This window comes from Hyla sarda, chromosome 5 (assembly GCF_029499605.1).
Source record: "Hyla sarda isolate aHylSar1 chromosome 5, aHylSar1.hap1, whole genome shotgun sequence".
In the NCBI taxonomy this organism is placed as follows: Eukaryota; Metazoa; Chordata; class Amphibia; order Anura; family Hylidae; genus Hyla; species Hyla sarda.
Window position 1 is genome coordinate 174,153,713 of NC_079193.1, and position 19,940 is coordinate 174,173,652.

General features: G+C 41.4%; 1 protein-coding gene across 8 annotated transcripts in view; it reads left to right on the forward strand.

Annotated features, from left to right (window-relative positions):
- Positions 1–19,940, forward strand: part of PTPN3 (protein tyrosine phosphatase non-receptor type 3) — a 258,163-nt gene that overhangs the window by 106,380 nt on the left and 131,843 nt on the right. For 7 of the 8 annotated variants that reach the window (XM_056520780.1, XM_056520786.1, XM_056520784.1 and 4 more), the window contains one exon: positions 16,921–17,028. The exons of the other annotated variant lie outside the window; for it this stretch is intronic. In XM_056520780.1, coding sequence (XP_056376755.1) covers positions 16,921–17,028 — 108 coding nt within the window. The remainder of the gene's footprint in view (positions 1–16,920; positions 17,029–19,940) is intronic. 8 annotated transcript variants of the gene reach the window in all.

The following is a 19,940-nucleotide window of genomic DNA, read 5'->3' on the forward strand; positions in this document are numbered from 1 at the left end:
TTTTATATCTGGTATGTGTAACTGTATAAAGGTTTCTGTGGTAAAAAAAATATCCTCTCTGTTGCCCCCAACATGATACCATGATACAAAAGGGCCCAAAAAGAAAGGAGCACCCAGTGACTTTCAGGGCATCAATTTTGATTTCTTGGGTATACAATGTTTTCTATAAAAAAAAAAAAAATTTTTTTTAAATTATAATAAACATCTTTTTTTAAATACATTTTCAATTGAGCTGGGAGAAAAACAATATTAGGCTCCTTTCACACTACCATCTTCGTCTAGTAGGTGATGTCCGTTAGGAAGATAGCGGGAGAAAAATTTGTGCATGATACATCTTTTATTCCTGCTATCTTCGGCCACAATAACGGGACTTATAACGGACGTTAGAGGAATCCCATTTAAGTGAATGGGATCCTCTTTGCCTATTATAACTCCCTTTATGCTCTGTTACATTAACTGACGTTAATGACAGCCAAAGTAGAAAAAAAAAGGGCCATTAACGTCCGTTTGTAACGGAGCAACTTTACTAGTGTGAAAGAAGCCTAAGAATGTTAAAGTTATATGCAAGTTTTAGTTTTTTGAGGGATATGCAGAAGAGAGGTGATGTTGTGTGCTCATAAGAAGGGCAACACAGTTGTCCTGTATTTGTGTCATTTTGGTTTGATATATTACAAATTATAGTAGGGGGAATAGACTGTGCTGGAGTGAAAGGCAGTGTATCCTGCCCAGCAAGGTATGAACTGTTAGGTGCACAAAACAACCAATCTCCTTCAGAACATATAAAGGGACAGTGTCCAAAACCATCAATATGAACAGTAAAGTGTCTGTAGTAAAGTGTCTCCCCAAAATAATATCAGTATTTCTAGAATAATTGTTAGATGTAAGAAGTCAAAGCAAAATTGTAATAAAGCCTATAGTGTAAAATATATGAAAATAACAATTTTGTGATAGGACATATTCACGAGAACAATCAGAACAGTAAATTTTTTTTTTTTTTTTTTTTTTATCAACGGTGGTATGGTATGCTTGAAAGCGGTGCAGGTTATATCCATGGTCTAGTATGGGGTGGATCAAATCCTATACTATCCTCCATCTTGATTCAAGGTCAGGAGACACTCTGAGGGCTAAATATAAAGCCAAAAGTGTAGCCAGATACACTTTCACAAAGCCTTTAAAGCTTTACACCATACCTAACCCTTTTATTGGGGAGGAACTGGCGGACATGTAGCCTGCCCGTAAAATTAGCTTATGTTTTATCCACCGCAACACATTTGTGGGGTATGTTGATTTGACTTAATTTAGAATTTTAGTAGGTTCTTTAAAATTAGGCCATTCGTTACCTATCAAAAGGGGGGGGGGGCGCTTTGGGGTAGATACTAAACGTTAATGTAAAAATGTAGGAATCATAGTAAAATTTTAAACAGAGTCCTGGACAAGATGGTAAATATAGGGAATAGTACAATGGCCCTGAGTGGAGTGAAGTTTTCTTTGTGGGTTTTAATTCCCTTCAATTTTTTTTCCACGGTTTTTACTAAGGTTTCCCTACATTTTACACTTTTCCCTATATTTCCATTTTTTTTTTTTACACATGTTCTGATCTGTCAGGTTTTCCTCAACTCAAATCCACCACATTTTCTGTGGAAACCTTAGTAAATATTTTAGTTTTTTTGTGAAAATGTCGGGGACACGCCCCCTTTTTGGCGACCTTGCCCCTTTTCCCGACAACCACGGCCCTTTTTCAGGTTTTCTGAGTAAAATGGGGAGTTTGTCAGGTTTTTTTTAATTCTGGTGCAAATTTTGGTGCAAATTCTGGCGCAGAAAGAATTTCTGGCGCTGAGCGCCAGAATCTGGCACTCAGCCCGACACAACATGTCGGGTTTACAATAAGAAATCAGGGCCAATATGTCTGTATTCCAGTTTTTAGATGCCCATGTTCAATACAATACCAAAAACCAAATTTGTTATATATGCAATACCAAAAACCGAATGAACTAATAATGACATGTTTGCTCTCCCAAACAAGAATTACCAACAGAGATTTTACTATCTTACTATCTCAGGGATCAGTGCGTCCAGTAAAAACCTTTTTATAGGTCTGTGATTTCATAATACTAGGAAACAATGGCTTTACAAATATTAATATAAAAACATCCCCCATATTGCCATTAAATACTAATAAGTAATGGTTTCACTATAGGAGAAAATAATTCCACCTATGGTTCATAATTCTTTAGGGTTGTGATTTGTCAAGTTCAGTACAAGTCCCCAAAACTTGGACATTTCAATAGAGTCAGTAGTGGTCTATTTTTTTGGGAGTGTGCCAAAACTCATTTGTTTATACCACCATGAGGTCAATAAGTTCATTAGAGTAAATCAGTTAAAAAAAATTAATTTCTCTGAATCCTGTGGTGTCTACATGAATGCATGAAGTGCAGTAAGTTTAGGCATCGGGGTATGAAATTATTTGCAGGGATCTTGTGGGTTCACTTGAACCTGTCTGTGCTTCCAAACTAAGCCTAGGGTGTCTATGGGGGTGGGGGGATCCTCACTGAAGGATCCTTCTGAAGAGTATACTACAAATGGCACTTCCTCACTGCTGTTAGAGCCAGAATCCTCAGGTAGCATGGCATATGCCTCTTCAACGTTGAAAAGACACTATTAGGGCTGCAACTAATGATTACTAAAATCGATTAGCTAGATGGAGGTTGGCCAAAGATGTTGCAGGCCAGCAGCATCTTCAAAAAGGTACCCAGAGGCACTGGGGGGTAAGGGGAGACTGGGGGGCTAAAAGGCAGGGAAAGTAGTAAAAATAGAAGAAAGGCTATGTTACTAGGCCACTCCCCCTGACAACCGATTAATTGATAATAGAAATCAATGACAATGATTTCCATTTTTGATTTTTATTAATAATATTGATTAATCGTTGCAGCCCTAGTTCAATACATAACCTGTTCTATTTCCTGTAAAAAACAATAAGCCGTGTGATTGACACTGTAGGCAATATATTTCTATGATGGGTATAAATGTGCAGACAAACGAAGATGGCTCTATCCTCAAAGAAAACACCTTCCCCGCCATGTGACCCTACCTATTGACACATTTGCCCAGATAACAGTTACAACAACAAAGATGTGGTCTCAAATGGCTGGAGGTGCTCAACCCCAAATGCAGTTGTGCATATATACTTAGGGAGCAGATCCTGCCCTTGTGGTCTGTTGCTAAGGGTGATCCCCAGCATAAAAATGCCCACAATGGAGGATGCCTGCAGCAGACTACAAGTGCCACAATGGAATCCTACGCAAGATAGACGGTGTGGATGTGTAACAATTAGAATAATATAAGAATCTAAGTGCACTACTATGGTAGATGTAAACAATGACATTGGCTAATCCTCAACACTGATGTTAAAATTTAGACATTAGCCAGTATATCCTTATATGAAGGACATACCTGAGCCCGCACACCAACAAAACCTTGGCGTTGGTGTGCGGGCTCAGGTATGTCCTTCATATAAGGATATACTGGCTTATGTCTCAATTTTAACATCAGTGTTGAGGGTTAGCCAATGTCATTGTTTACATCTACCACAGTAGTGCACCTAAATTCTTGTATTATTCAGATAAGACTAACCCCAGCCTGTAGACTCTCCCTTTTCTACCAAGCTCCTTAAGGGATCCGAGTGGGAAGCAAAGTAATAAATAGGATTTACAGATAAAAGGTTGTCGCCTCACTGAGTTCTGCTATTTGTCAGTGATTTTTGATCATTTAAAAAATCATAGAGATTTGGGAACAGTCGGGAAGGAATTTTTCCCTTATTCTAGGGCAATTGGTATCAGCCTTATAGGGAGTTTTGCCTTTCTCTAACTCAACACAGTAGGGTTTTAGGTTGAATGTTATGGACTCTTGTCTTTTTCAACATTATAAACTATGTTGCTATGTAACGAGAACAAAAGAAGACTCACTGCTCTGTTAACTAGGCAGCAAGTCATTGGTAAAAATGAAGGCATGAGGCACAGGAGGGATGATGATAATGCATTGATATGGTCACGGCAGGTGGTGGATCCTCTGGGCCTGTGTGGATGATGACATGAGCCATGCCAGGGAGCGGAGTCTAAGGTGCTGCTGGTCTTTACCAGAGCCCACCGCAAGAAGCGGGATGATCTTCCTGCGGCAGGCGGCACCCAGGTCACTACCCCTGGCACAACTCGTCCACACAGGTAGCTGGGAGGTGGCGTGGCACAGAAGTAGACTGGCAGGACATGGCAAGATAGCATTAGGTCAGGGCAGGAACACAGGTGCGGGGTAGGAAGTTAGCAAGGAACTGGTACACAGTAACAGAGACACAGAACATTCACTATGGCAATAGACAACCAAAGATCCGGCATGGAATCAATCGAGGAGCTGATATTTAAGGACCACAGTGCAGTTGTAGACACTTGACTAAGAGCACTGGCCCTTTAAGAGTGCGTGCCGGGGCTACGAGGACACGGAGAGGCAGAAGATGAGGGAGGTGAGTGACAGGCTGGGATTTGCATGCGGACGCGTCCCGCGATGCGAATCCCAGCCCCGCCGGCAACAGGGACATGAGCAAAGAGCATTCATGGTCGGCGTGTCCGGCCGGAGCTCAGGCGTTACATGTATAGGGCAGTTGGTAGTGATATACAGATAAGTGATTATGCTGGCGATGAGGCGCAGGGGATAACAATGCTGGCATTAAGTACAGGGTTGGCAATACTGAGGATGAGGCATAGGAAGGTGGCAATGCTAGTGATGAGGCACAGGGAGTAAAAATGATGGCGATGAGGTACAGCCTATCACGCCACCTTGCTTTCCTTCTTGTGGGAAATGGCTGCAAGTAAGGAGGTGTATCAGGGTCTGGCACCTCAGCCCTGCCTCCTTGGCTAAAAAATGAAACAGCAGTTTTGGCAACTACCATCAGCAACAGGAAAGGAACAGTTTGCTTTTATATCCAGATATCTTATGGTGCCTACAACAAATACAGCTGACATGTTCCCTTTCAGTTTTGTTTTATAATATAGACAACAAAATTAAAAATTTGAAAATCCTTAAAAAATTTGTTTAACATAAAAACTTGATTTAAACAATCTGTCATTTTTTGATGATACTTTCCCCTATTAAGCTGTTGTGCATTAGGATGTACACGCTAATATCCTTGTAATATGCATGTATACTATATTATGTGATGGATCCCCCCATGTAAGAGATGTCATGACTGTTTATAACGCTATGTTATAAATGTCTTTTATGTTTATGTTTTGAAAACCCAATAAAAAGATTGTAAAACATACATTGGAATGTGCATAGGGGTTAAAATTGCTTGAACATTTTGCAATGACTTATCTTTACTGATGGGATCTATTTCAGTCACTATATAACCTATTATTAACTCACTTGTTAAGGTATGGAATTAACTGAACTGCATTCAGTTGCTGTCAAGTAGTGGCTTTTTTGGGCAAGACTACTAAGCAAATTTACGGATGCAGAGTTCATTCAGTCTTTGCTCTCTTGGTTATCCAGTCTGACTGGATATGTTTTTATCTTGTGTTGTAGTGTAGATATAATTCTAGATCAATTCTAAATCATTTCCAGAGACTTTTATTTTAAATTATGAAAAAGTGCATTTTTTTAAATCAAATTTTATATAGCATCCTTTCCAGGGGTCTAGCTAAAGGCTCATATGTCCTGATGTAAAAGGTCATCTTGGGCCTTCTTCTTAGTAGGCAACTTCTCTTCACAGCTTCTGTTTCCAGACCACCATTTTTTCATACTCCTACCTCATCACTGTCCTATTAGTAACAGTGCTGCATGGTACTACAACATCGATCTTGGATAGCACTGCAGTACCTTGCCCTAGTACAACTAATAGCAGGTATGAGTGCTAGTAAACATAAATTAGGTTCTGGCGCTGTGGATGAACACCAAGGGCACTTTAAAGGGGTTCTCCAGCATAAGGTGATTTTAGTATGTACCTGGCAGACAGTAATGGACATGCTTAGGAAGGCTCTGCGCTTGTCTTGGGGCTAAATAGCTATCTTGTGAGATTACCATAACACTGTGGCTAGCTTTTTGTGAACTTGTATTTCCTATTTGACTTTTATTTTTTTGACTTCCCGCAATTCCATCTTCCTCCCTCCCACACATCAGCCACCCCACCCATTGAAACATAAATGAGCTGCAGATCTGTGGTTTTAAATCAGGGTGCCTACAGCTGTTGCATTAGTTGCAGATTGATCCCTCCACCCATTGAAGCAGACAGGCTCCCTGTCATCAACTGACTAGTGAGTCAGGTCTTGGCCGCATTGCAAGCTGGGAAAAATCCGAGACAGCAGTCATATTGTATGCTGGTAAAAATAAATATCTGGGTGACAATTACAGAAGAATTGTGAGAAAACCGTCACACACAGGTACAGACCCTATATTACAAATTACTCTAACTTCTCAGCCCCTGTAGCATAGTCAAATTAAAAAAATTACTGGAATACCCCTTTAAGCACAGTTAGGCCAATCATACCAGAGTCAAGGCTTTCCACCAAAATATTGCCCAAAGCTGTCTCTTATGTCTTGCATTCTTCCCATAGTTCAAAGTGAATTCAAATAGAGAAAAAACAGACATGGTTGCACATCTACAACATGCACAGTGATCTAAGGCTTCTCAGAAAAGTATATTAAACTCACAGGTCGTTAATGTACTTAATGATCATGAAGTGCAAGCCTGCTAGCCACATCACAGCCCCTGTAAGTAGTGGGGGGGCTCTTGTACTCCAGGGAAACTTATCTCTTCACTGAAGGGGTCAATTTACCTAAGAAAGGTATCAATGGTTCAAGGTGTGCAGCTCCCTTGAACCATGTCCTTAGTTCACATTGAAAAAAAACATGTTGGCAGGTCCACTTTTATCTCTGAGCTCTGCACGTGGGCTGATGTGCTTCATGTTACATATGACATGCTTTTACTACATCCCAGGGGCGGACATATCGCCTGTGCAGCCGGTTCAGCTGCACAGGGGCCCAGCATGAGAGGGGGCCTGCTGCCCTCTCCAGGTCCGGCCCCAGAGGCGAGCATTAGGCCACATACCACTGCATACTCCCCGACCACAGCAAGTTTGACAGCACCCGGATGGACGCTGCGTTCAACCACCCCTGCAGCCAGTGGCGTCTCTAGGGGAGGGGGGCCAGAGGGGGCCACAGCCCCCCTACATCATGATGTGCCCCCCCTAGCAGCAGTATGTCACTAGCAGCTCTCATGGCCAACAGGGGGGTACAGCTAGTTCACCAGTAAGGGGCCCGAGCCCCCGCTGCACCCCCGCCCCCCCGGAGCCATCTACTCCGGCATCCTTTTTTTTAATAAATCTTCAGCCAGAAGCCCTGTCACCATGCAGGGGCCGCGCTATGCAGACTGTGAAGAGCAGACAGGAAGCTCCTCCCCCTCTCTCACTCCCCTGTATGCTGCTGCTGGACCGCTGTGTGTATACAGGCCCGGACACCACCAGTATGGAAGACTTACCTGCCCAGTGCCCACTGCTGATGCTGCCCTTTTAAAGTAAGTAACTTGCTTGGGGGAGAGGGGGAAAGTTGTAGTTCGGGAGACAGTGGGAGGTAGTTCAGTGTTTCCCAACCAGGGGGCCTCCAGCTGTTGCAAAACTATACTGGGAGTTGTAGTTTTGCAACAGCTGGAGGCCCCCAGGTTGGGAAACACTGATCTATCTATCTATCTATCAATCTCCTATCTATCTATCTATCTCATATCTATCCATCCATCCATCTGTCTATATCCATCTATTTATGCATCTATCTATCTTTCTCATATCTATCTATCTCATATCTATCTCATATCTATCTATCTATCTATCTATCTAACTCAGATAGATGAGAGATAGATATGCAACATAGATAGGTAGATAGATGATATATAGATAGATAGATACATAAATATATATATATATATATATATATATATATATGAGATAGATAGAAAGATAGATAAATAGATGATAGAGAGATGATATATAGAAAGATACATAAACAGATGGATAGATAGATGATAGACAGATCGATAGATAGATGATAGATACATAGATATGATATAGATAGATGATAGATATGATATAGATAGATAGATGATAGATAGATAGATAGATAGGAGATAGATATGATATAGATAGATAGATAGGAGATAGATGGATATGATATAGATAAATTTATATGATATAGATAGATAGGAGAAAGATAGATAGATAGATCAGTTTCCCAACCAGGGGGCCTCCAGCTGTTGCAAAACTACAACTCCCAGCATTCTTTTGGCTTTATGAGCATACTGGGAGTTATAGTTTTGCAACAGCTGGAGGCCCCCCTAGTTGGGAAACACTGATCTATCTATCAATCATCTATCTAACTATCTCTCATCTATCTATTATCTCTCTATCCATCTATCTCCTATCTATCTATCTATCTATCTCATATCTATCTCATTTCTATCTATCTATATCATATCTATCTATTTCCTATCTATCTATCTCATATCTATCCATCTATCTATATCCATCTATCTATTTATGTATCTATCTATCTATCTCATATCTATCTCAGATAGATGAGAGATAGATGAAAGATAGATAGATATGAGAGATAGATAGATGATATATAGATACATAGATAGATGGATATATAGATAGATATGAGATAGATAGAAAGATAGATAAATAGATGATAGATATGATATAGATAGATAGATAGGAGATAGATATGATATAGATAGATTGATATGATATAGATAGATAGGATATAGAAAGATAGATAGATAGATAGATAGATAGATAGATAGATAGATAGATAGATAGATAGATAAAGAACAATATGATGCAGCACGCCACAAGTTTGCAGAAAATGGTGGTTTATTCAATCATGTGCATAGACTATGCACATGATGGAATAAACCACCATTTTCTGCAAACTTGTGGCGTGCTGCATCATATTGTTCTTTGTCTGGATTGAGGAACCAGTGGACCCAGGTTCTAAGTATGCAGGCACCCCGACTTCTCCCTAATTTATGGATTTTGGTTGTGCCGTTTTTATTTGTTTTAGATAGATAGAAAGAGATTGTATCTATCTATCATCTATTTATCTATCTTTCTATCTATCTCATATCTATCTATCTATCATCTATTTATCTATCTTTCTATCTATATATCCATCTATTTTTGTATCCATCTATCTATCTATATTTCATCTATCTATCTATCTCTCATATCTATCTATCTCTCATCTATCTGAGATAGATATGAGATAGATAGATAGATAAATAGAAAGATAGATAAATACATAAATAGATAGATGGAGATAGATAGATAGATAGATAGATGCATGGATAGATAGATAGATGATTGATAGATAGATAAGTGTTTCCCAACCAGGGGGGCTCCAGCTGTTGCAAAACTACAACTCCCAATATGCTCATAAAGCCAAAGACATGCTGGGAGTTGTCGTTTTGGAATAGCTAGAGGCCCCCTGGTTGGGATACACTGATCTATCTATCTATCTCATATCTATGATCTATCTATCACATATCTATCATCTATCATCTATCTATCTACAAAACTAAAGAGCCAGTGGCACTCCCAGATAAGGTGCAAAAACAAACTGCAATTCCCCCATGTATATGTGACGTTTCGATAGCATCCTGCCATCTTCATCATACGTACAGTTGTACATCCTGTAGTCTCTGTGACATCACTGTGCTTCATAATAAACTGTGACATCACTGTGCTTCATAATAAACTGTGACATCACTGTGCTTCATAATAAACTGTGACGTCACTGTGCTTCATAATAAACTGTGACATCACTGTGCTTCATAATAAACTGTGACATCACTGTGCTTCACAATAAACTGTGACATCACTGTGCTTCACAATAAACTGTGACATCACTGTGCTTCACAATAAACTGTGACATCACTGTGCTTCATAATAAACTGTGACATCACTGTGCTTCATAATAAACTGTGACATCACTGTGCTTCATAATAAACTAAATTTTATTGGATCATTTAAAATATATATGAGCTCCGGTGTTGTAATTAAAAGCACAGCTAGTAGTTGCTTAGATAGTATATGAGCGTCCTATAACTTCGTTTGTAATGGTATTGTGCTTTACTAGCACTAATCTATGGATGCCGCTATATAGACAGAATAGCACTGATAGCTGCTAGTTAAAATGTGAATAGCCCTCCGCTTCCCGACGTTTCGTTGGATGAACCAACTTTATCAAGGTACAGAGGCTAATGGACGTTCGTTTGGTCCGCTCTAGTTTAGGGTTAACCCCTTGGGGGGCGACCCCTAAAGGTTGTTGTCACATATAATTTGCCCTGGAATCCCTGGGGAATTTAGTTGTTGTGTTCATAATAAACTGTGACATCACTGTGCTTCATAATAAACTGTGACATCACTGTGCTTCACAATAAACTGTGACATCACTGTGCTTCACAATAAACTGTGACATCACTGTGCTTCATAATAAACTGTGACATCACTGTGCTTCATAATAAACTGTGACATCACTGTGCTTCATAATAAACTGTGACGTCACTGTGCTTCATAATAAACTGTGACGTCACTGTGCTTCATAATAAACTGTGACATCACTGTGCTTCATAATAAACTGTGACATCACTGTGCTTCATAATAGACTGTGACATCACTGTGCTTCATCCTGTAATTTGATGTCACTGTGTATAACAACCCTGTAGTGACATCACAGTTTATTATTCTTGAATGCTGACTTCACTGTGTATATTTTCCCTTTACAATGACATCACTGTATAGTTACCCTCTCCTGTGGTAACACTGCGTTTATTAACCTTGTAGTGTCAAAACTGTTTATTGTCCCTGTACAGAGACATTACTGTTTATATTAACTCTGAACTGTGATGTCACTGTGCATATTTACCCTGTATTTTCACTCGCAGTGCAAGGTAAATATGTACAGTGACATTAGGGTATACAGGCTTAATATATGCAGTGATGTCACAGTTCAGTGTAAGTATCAACAGTGATGTTGCAGTATAGAGATAACACACAGTGATGTTATAGTTCAGAGATAATATACACAGTGATGTCAAAGTACAGGGATAATACACAGTGATGGCACAGTACAGAGATAATACACAGTGATGTCACTTTACAGGGATAATACACAGAGTGATGGCACAGTACAGGGATAATATACACAGTGATGTCACAGTACAGGGATAATATACATAGTGATTTCACAGTACAGGGATAATACACAGTGAAGGCACAGTACAGAGATAATACACAGAGGGATGGCACAGTACAGGGATAATATACACAGTGATGTCACACAACAGGGATAATGCACAGTGTATAATAGCGCAGTGGGCACTTTAGACAGTGTGACTGCCTACGGCCGACTGGGGTCTGACGAGGTACGTCGCACAAGTGACGTACTTCTGCAGACCCGCTCAGGAGGATGTCAGTGACGTCACTCGTCAGGCCGCCGCCGGAGAGGAGAAGCGCTGTGCAGGGCAGGTAAGTGTGTCTCTGTGTGTGTCTGTGTGTGTGTCTGTCTGTGTGTTTGGGGGGGGGGGGGCTATGGCTACCTAATGTGAGGAATCTATGCTACCTAATGTGGGGAAACTATGTTACCTAATGTGGGGAATCTGTGCTACCTAATGTGGGGAAACTATGCTACCTAATGTGGGGAAACAATGTTACCTAATGTGGGGAAACTATGCTACCTAATGTGGGGAATCTGTGCTACCTAATGTGGGGAAACTATGCTACCTAATGTGGGGAAACTATGTTACCTAATGTGTGGAATCTGTGCTACCTATTGTGGGGGGAAATTATGCTACCTAATGTGGTGAAACCATGCTACCTAATGTGGGCAATCTATGCTACCTAATGTGGGGAAACTGCTACCTAATGTAGGGAATCTATGCTACCTAATGTGGGAAATCTATGCTACCTAATGTGGGAAAGCTATGCTACCTAATGTGGGGAAACTATGCTACCTAATGTGGGGGGCTTGAATAAGCTGCGGCATATGGGAGGCCTTAATAAATAATTAGAAACTTATACAGGGGGGGTCCTCCCGAGCAAGTTACATATGGGGGTCCACCTGAGTAAGTGACACATGGAGGGGGGGGGGGGTCCTGAACAATTGATGTTTTTTTTTTTTTGGGGGGGGGGGGGGGGCCCAGGCACATTCTTTGCACAATGGCCCTCTGCTGTCTGTGTCCGCCCCTGCTACATCCTATACTCCATTTATTTACTTGGTCGAAGCAATTCTGTAAGGGCTCATGCATACAGCTGTATCACTGCTTTCTACATCCTCCAAGTTATATATAGCTGTAATAAGGCATTCATTGCCCCCAATTTAATACAGGGAAATACTGAAATGCAAGTTTTATAGAATGCCATGATAAAGGGGTACTCCGGTGGAAAACTTTTTTTTTTAAACAACTGGTGCTAGCTGCTATATGCCCAACAGGAAGTTGTATTTCTTTCTGGAGTTCTTTTAAGTCTGACCACAGTGCTCTCTGCTGACACCTCTGTCAGTAACTGTCCAGAGCATGAGAGGTTTGCTATGGTGATTTGCTTGTACTCCGGACAGTTCCTGACATGGACAGAGGTGTCAGCAGAGAGCACTGTGATCAGATTGAAAAGAACTCCAGAAAGAAATACAACTTTCCATGGAGCATACAGCAGCTGATAAGTACTGGAAGGATTAAGATTTTTAAATAGAAGTAATTTACAAATCTGTTTAACTTTGTGGCACCAGTTGATTTAAAAGTAATTTTTTCCACCAGAGTACTCCTTTAACCCCATAAGGACGCAGGGCGAATCCATACGCCCCCGTTTCCGAGTTCTAAAGGACTCAGGGCGTATGGGTACGCCCTGCGTTCTTCCGGCCCCTGCCGCTTGCCGGGCAGGGACCAGACCGGGATGCCTGCTGATATCGTTCAGCAGGCATCCCGGCATATCGCGCAGGGGGGGTCTTGAGGTCCCCCCATATTGGTGATCGTCGCAAATCGCGCATCAATTCAGACATGCGATTAGTGGTTATTTCGGGCATGCTGTGAGTTGTAGTTTTGCAACAGCTGGAGTTCCAACTACAACTCCCAGCATGCCCTTTGGTAGTCTGTGCATGCTGGGGGTTGTAGTTATGCAACAGCTGGAGGCACATTTTTTCTATGAAAAAGTGTGCATCCAGTTGTTCATAACTACAACTTCTAACATGCACAGACTACCAAAGGGTATGCTGGGAGTTGTAGCAGTGTGCCTCCAGCTGTTGCAAAACTACAACTCTCAGCATGCCCTTCGGCTGTCAATGCATGCTGATTGTTGCAGTTTTGCAACAGCTGGAGACACATTGGTTGTGAAACAGAGTTTGTTACTTAACACAGTGTTTTGCAATCAGTGTGCCTCCAGCTGTTGCAAAAAATCAACTCCCAGCATGCACTGAGAGACTGTAAATGTTGGGAGTTCTAGTTTTGCAACAGCATGAGGCACACTGGTTGTGAAACACTGAGTTAAGTAACAAACTCTGTGTTTCGCAACCAATGTGCCTCCAGCTGTTGCATAACTACAACTCCCAGCATGTATGGTCTGTCAGTGCATGCTGGGAGTTGTAGTTTTGCAGCAGCTGGAGGTTTGACCCCCCTTGTGATTGTACAGGGTACATTGACATGGGCAGGTTTACAACGAGTTCTGCTGCAAATTTGAGATGCGGCAAATTTTCCGCCGCAGCTCAAACTCCCGGGGAGAAACTCACTGTAAATCCGACCATGTGAATGTATCCTAAAAACACTACACTACACAAAATAAAAAGTAAAACACTACATATACACATACCCCTACACAGTCCCCCCGCCCCCCCCCCCCCCCCCCAAAGAAAAAAAAAAAAAACACCTTGTACGCCACTGTTTCCAAAACAGAGCCTCCAGCTGTTGAAAAACAACAACTCACAATATTGCCGCACAGCCACTGACTGTCAAGGCATGCTGGGAGTTTTGCAACAGCTGGAGACACCCTGTTTGGGAAACACTGCCGTAGGGAATTTTTGTGGCGTATTCAAATCCCCAATTTAGGCCTCAAATGCGCATGGTGCTCTCTCGCTTCGGAGCCCTGTCGTATTTTAAGGCAACAGTTTAGGGCCACGTATGGGGTATCTCCGTACTCGGGAGAAATTGTGTTACAAATTTTGGGGGGCTTTTTCTCCTTTTACCCCTTATGAAAAGGTAAAGTTGGGGTCTACACAAGCATGTTAGTGTAAAAAAAATATAATGTTTACACTAACGTGCTAGTGTTGCCCCATACTTTAAATTTTCACAAGTGGTAAAAGGTAAAAAAGACCCCCAAAATTTTTTAACGCAATTTCTCCTGAGTACAGAAATACCCGATATGTAGATGTAGAATGCTCTGCGGATGCACAACATGGCTCAGAAGTGAGAGCGCACTATGTACATTTGATGTCTAAATTGGTGATTTGCACAGGGGTGGCTGATTTTACAGTGGTTCTGACCTAAACGCAAAACAATAAATACCCACATGTGACCCCTTTTTGGAAACTACACCCTTCACGGAATGTAACAAGGGGTATAGTGAGCCTTAACACCCCACAGGTGTTTGACAAATTTTCGTAATTTTGAACATTTGGAGTCCTACCTTGCCCGGATCCACTGCGCCATTTGCCCGTTATAGCTGGTTTTCGGTATATTCAAATTAGCTGCTAACCTGCACGGGCGGGGTAACTGCCTTCAACTGGCACTGTAACCTAACCGCCGCCTGGCCCGCAGCACCGCCTGGCTAATGAATATTCATAAGTTGTCTTACACTCTCCGTCTCCTCTCGGCCTAGTCCTGGACGATACTGCGCATGTGCGGGATTTCCTACTATACCCGGAAGCTGTCTTCTATTCCAACCAAATTCTCTCACCAAAAGCCCAATGGCGCTCCTCCTCTTCTGAGCATTGTAGTTCGCCCGCAGAGCACTTTACATCCACATATGGGGTATTTCCATACTCAGAAGAAATGGGGTTACAAATTTTGGGAAGCGTTTTCTCCAATTACCCCTTGTGAAAATGAAAAATTTGGGGTAACACCAGCATTTTAGTGAAAAAAATCTAATTTTTCATTTTCATGTCCAACTTTAGCAGAAATTTGTCAAGCACTTGTGGGGTGTTAAGGCTCACTGTACCCCTTGTTACATTCCTTGAGGGGTGTAGTTTCCAAAATAGTATGCCATGTGTTTTTTTTTTGCTGTTCCGGCATCATAGGGGCTTCCTAAATGCGACATGCCCCCCCAAAAACTATTTCAGCTAAATTTGCTTTTCAAAAGCAAAATGTGACTTCTTCTCTTCTGAGCATTGTAGTGTGCCAGCAGAGCATTTGACGTCCATACATGGGATATTTCCATACTCAGAAGAGATAGGGTTCAACACTTTGGGGCGGCATTTTCTCCTATAACTCCTTGTAAAAATTTAAAATTTGGGGGAAACCCAGCATTTTAGTGAAAAATAAATAAATTAATGAATTTACACATCCGACTTTAACGAAAAGTCATCAAACACATGTGGGGTCTTAAGGCTCAGCAGACCCCTTATTAGGTTCCTTGGGGGGTGTAGTTTCCAAAATATTATGCCATGTCGGGGCTTTTCTGCTGTTCTGGCACCATAGGGGCTTCCTAAATGTGACATACCGCCCAAAAACCATTTCAGAGAAACTCACTCTCCAAAATCCCATTGTCGCTTCTTCCCTTCTGAGCCTTGTAGTGCACCCACAGAGCATTTGACATCCACATATGAGGTATTTCCTTACGCAAGAGAAATTTTGTGGGGCTTTTTCCCCTTTTACCCCTTGTAAAATTTCAAAAACTGGGTCTACAAGAACATGTGAGTGTAAAAAATGAAGATTTTGAATTTTCTCCTTTACCTTGCTGCTATTTCTGTGAAACACCTATAGGGTTAACACACTTTCTGAATGTCATTTTTAATACTTTTGGGGGTACAGTTTTTAAAATGGGGTCATTTATGGGGTATATTTAATAAGGAGACCTCTCAAATCCACTTCAAAACTGAACTGGTCCCATAAAAATTCAGATTTTGAAAATTTTGTGGAAAATTGCTGCTGAACTTTGAAGCCCTCTGATGTCTTCCAAAAGTAAAAACATGTCAACTTTATGATGCAAATATAAAGTAGACATATTGTATATATGAATCAATATATAATTTTTTTTTGCAATATCCATTTTCCTTACAAGCAGAGAGTTTCAAAGTTAGAGAAATGCTAAATTTTCATTACATTTTTGGATTTTCATCAAGAAAGGATGCAAGTAACAATGAAAATTTACCACTGTGTTAAAGTAGAATATGTCACGAGAAAACAATCTCGGAATCAGAATAATCGGTAAAAGCATCCCAGAGTTATCAATGCATAAAGTAACAGTGGTCAGAATTGCAAAAAAGGGCTGCGTCCTTAAGGTGAAAAAGGGCTCAGTCCTTAAGGGGTTAAGGAGATATTCTTCCAAGGAAGCATTGCTTCAAGAGGAGAATATATCAGTGATACAATTTTTTAGGAAAACTGTAACAAGGCAGACATCCTTTAACTTGGGCATTTAAAATAAATGAATAAAAATCAAAACAGACACCTGTTATAATTTACCATTTTACTTGGCCTATTTACATGGCTGCAGTCACAGCGTCTTACAATCTAGAGTGCTAAGAAAAACACTGAGAAACAAAAGAAATGTAATTTACTCTAAATAGGAATAACAAGGGTAATATATCACACACAAAGGCTGCGGATGTCCAATAATATTTTGTTAAAGAATTAGACATTGTGTCCCTTTTTTCTGAAAATAATAAAGGTTGTTTTATTTCTAGAAACAAGACACTGGACAGACACTGCTGGATATGGTCTTCAATCACTTGAATTTAAAAGAAAAAGAATATTTTGGCCTACAGCATAATGAAGATTCACTTGATTCGCATGTGAGTGAACATTGATATTTGTTTTCTAAATGAAATTTAAACCAAAATGTATTCCATGAATGGAGTAGGGGTTCTATGCTGTTATGCAATTTCTATTAAAGCCAACAGGAGTTACACAAATTGTGTAAAACAGCTGGCTTAGCGGGTTTCAGATTCCGAACCACCTCTGGTAGCCACAAGCCACGATCTCAAGATAGCTGCAGATCCCAGAGGTGGGATAGCACACACAACCTGAGGACAGGTGTGGTGCTGTTTTAGGGTGCATTCTCACAGGGCGTATACGCAGCGTATTTGACGCTGCGCAAAATTTACGGCAGCAGCAGGAAATACGCTGCGTATTCCTTGCTCACTATACACACAGGGCTTTCCAGCGGCAGCCCTATGTGTGCAGTGAGTTTTGGAGGTGGAGCCGCGCATCACAGACACGCCGGCACACGGCCCTGCCTCCAAAACTCACTACACACATAGGGCTGCCGCCGGAAAGCCCTGTGTGTATAGTGAGCAAGGAATACGCAGCAAATTTTGTGCAGCGTCAAATACACTGTGTATACGCCCTGTCGGAACGCACCCTTAGAAGAAATCATCTCTGCTGTTATACTTCTGGATAACCTCTTTAGGGTAGGGTCACATATACTGTATTTTGCTGCATATTTGCCCCTGCATATTTTCCTACCTATTGAAGTCAAGGGGTAGCAAAATCATCTGCACACAATATGGAGCAAAATACAGCCCCTGTTACCCTACCCTTAGGCTGCATTTCCATTTGGCAGTTTTGGGGAGAACTGCCACTGCAATTTTTGAGCCAAAGATGGAGGTGGATCCATGATGAAGGAGAAGTAGAATTCAGTTAGGTCTTTCATCTGTTGCTAATGAGATCATTGGGCTATATATATATATATATATATATATATATATATATATATATATATATATATATATATTCCACAAAAACTTCCAAACGGATAAAGATATTAACATGAAACTTGGCACACATGTTACTTATATGTCAACAACAAACATAGGATAGGTGATTTAACCCTTACTCACCCCATTTGCCAGGGGTGGGGTTTATGTTTAAAGTCCCATACAAGTCTATGGGAAATATATGTTACTGCATAACTTCCAAATGGCTGGAGATATTTCGATAATACTTGGTCACATGTTACTTATATGTCCACTAAAAATATAGGATAGTTAATTTAACCCTTAACTACCCCCATTTGTTAAGGTCGGAGTTTTTGTTTAAAGTTCCATGCAAATCAATGGGAAATGTATGTTCTCACACAACTTCCGTACGGCTGAAGATATTTCAATACCTGGTACACATATTACAGGTCGGGATATGAGGACTGGATGGGAGGTCGAGATAGAAGATCAAGATAGGAGGACGGGATAGGAGGTCGGGATAGGAGGTCGAGTTAGGAGGTCAGAATATGAGGACGGGATAGGAAGACCGGGATAGGAGGACGGGATAGGAGGTCAGGATAGGAGGTTGTGATAGGAGGTTAGGATATGAGGACGGGATAGGGGGTCAAGATAGGATGTCAGGATAGGAGGTCGGGATGTGAGGACGGGATAGGGGGTCGACATAGGAGGACGGATAGGAGGGTGGGATAGGAGGACGGAATAGGAGGTCGAGATAGGAAGACGGGATAGGAGGTCAGGATAGGAGGATGGGATAAGAGTTCGGGATAGGAGGTCAGGATATGAGGACGAGATGTGAGGATGGGATATGAGGTTGGGATATGATGACGGAATAGGAGGTTGGGATATGAGGACAGGATATGGGGTTGGGATATGACAATAATATATGAGGACGGGACATGAAGTCAAAAGCTTCCTCCTTTGTTTATTTTCCTCCCCAACAAGGATTATGAAGGAAAAACCGGGCAACGACGGGTATTCAGCTAGTATGAGCTGCATGCTTTTATTCCATTAGACTGAGTTTCCACATTTATGTTTTAGTTGCGTTTCTTTGTTAACATACTTAAAGCCTAAATGGACTGTTTGGACTCCGCAAAGTGGTCAGCATTGCCAGGCATAGTCAGATCCAAGTTTATGACAAGGAAAGGCTGGTGCAAAATAATGTTTTGCCACCCCATGCTTATACAGCTCAATATTTTAAAAAAATGCACGTTTGTAAAACTGTGTTCTCAACTGCAGTTTACAAATGCAAATGTGGAAACAAAGCATTTTCTCAGCTGTAATGCAGATTGTATGGGTGATATATGCAGGGCCGCCGTCAGGGGGGTACAGCCAGTACTCCCCTGCAGCAGCCGCAGAACAGAAGAAGCACTGGAGTGCTTGACAAAGGCCGTGAGAGACGGCTGAAACGTCGCTTCTGTGATGTCTGGTGAATAAAGTCACATTGCTTCACATTTCCTGAGTGCTGCTGATTTCATTACAGATTTATTGGACCCTGACCTCCAGCGTGCACCACCTTCACAACCACACTGCTGCCCATTTTTCTGATGCTATCTATCTATCTATCTAATATCCAGGGGCAGACTGACAGGTCAGGCACCTGGTCAACAGCCTGAGGCCTGGGACTAAGAGAGGCCCACAGCTGCCCACTGGCTTTTTTTTTTTTTAAATCTACCTTCAGCCTACTTAGACGGCGGTCCAGAAAGGGGGCCTGCCGCCAGCCTCTAACCCCAAATCTAAGCCCTCCTCCTACTCACAAAAAGCACAGGGGAGGCCACTATCTACTGGGGGCACTATCAACTCGTGATATTGCGGTATTATTCTCCCTTGTGTACTGGTATTATTGGTAATATTGGTATCAGTATAGGGGATTTGGTCAGTTACTGTATGGTGAGGATATTCCTCCTTGTATAATGGCATTATTGGTAATAATGATCCCAGTATACAGGATTTGGTCAGTAACAGTGTGGCGGTAATATGTATGGTAA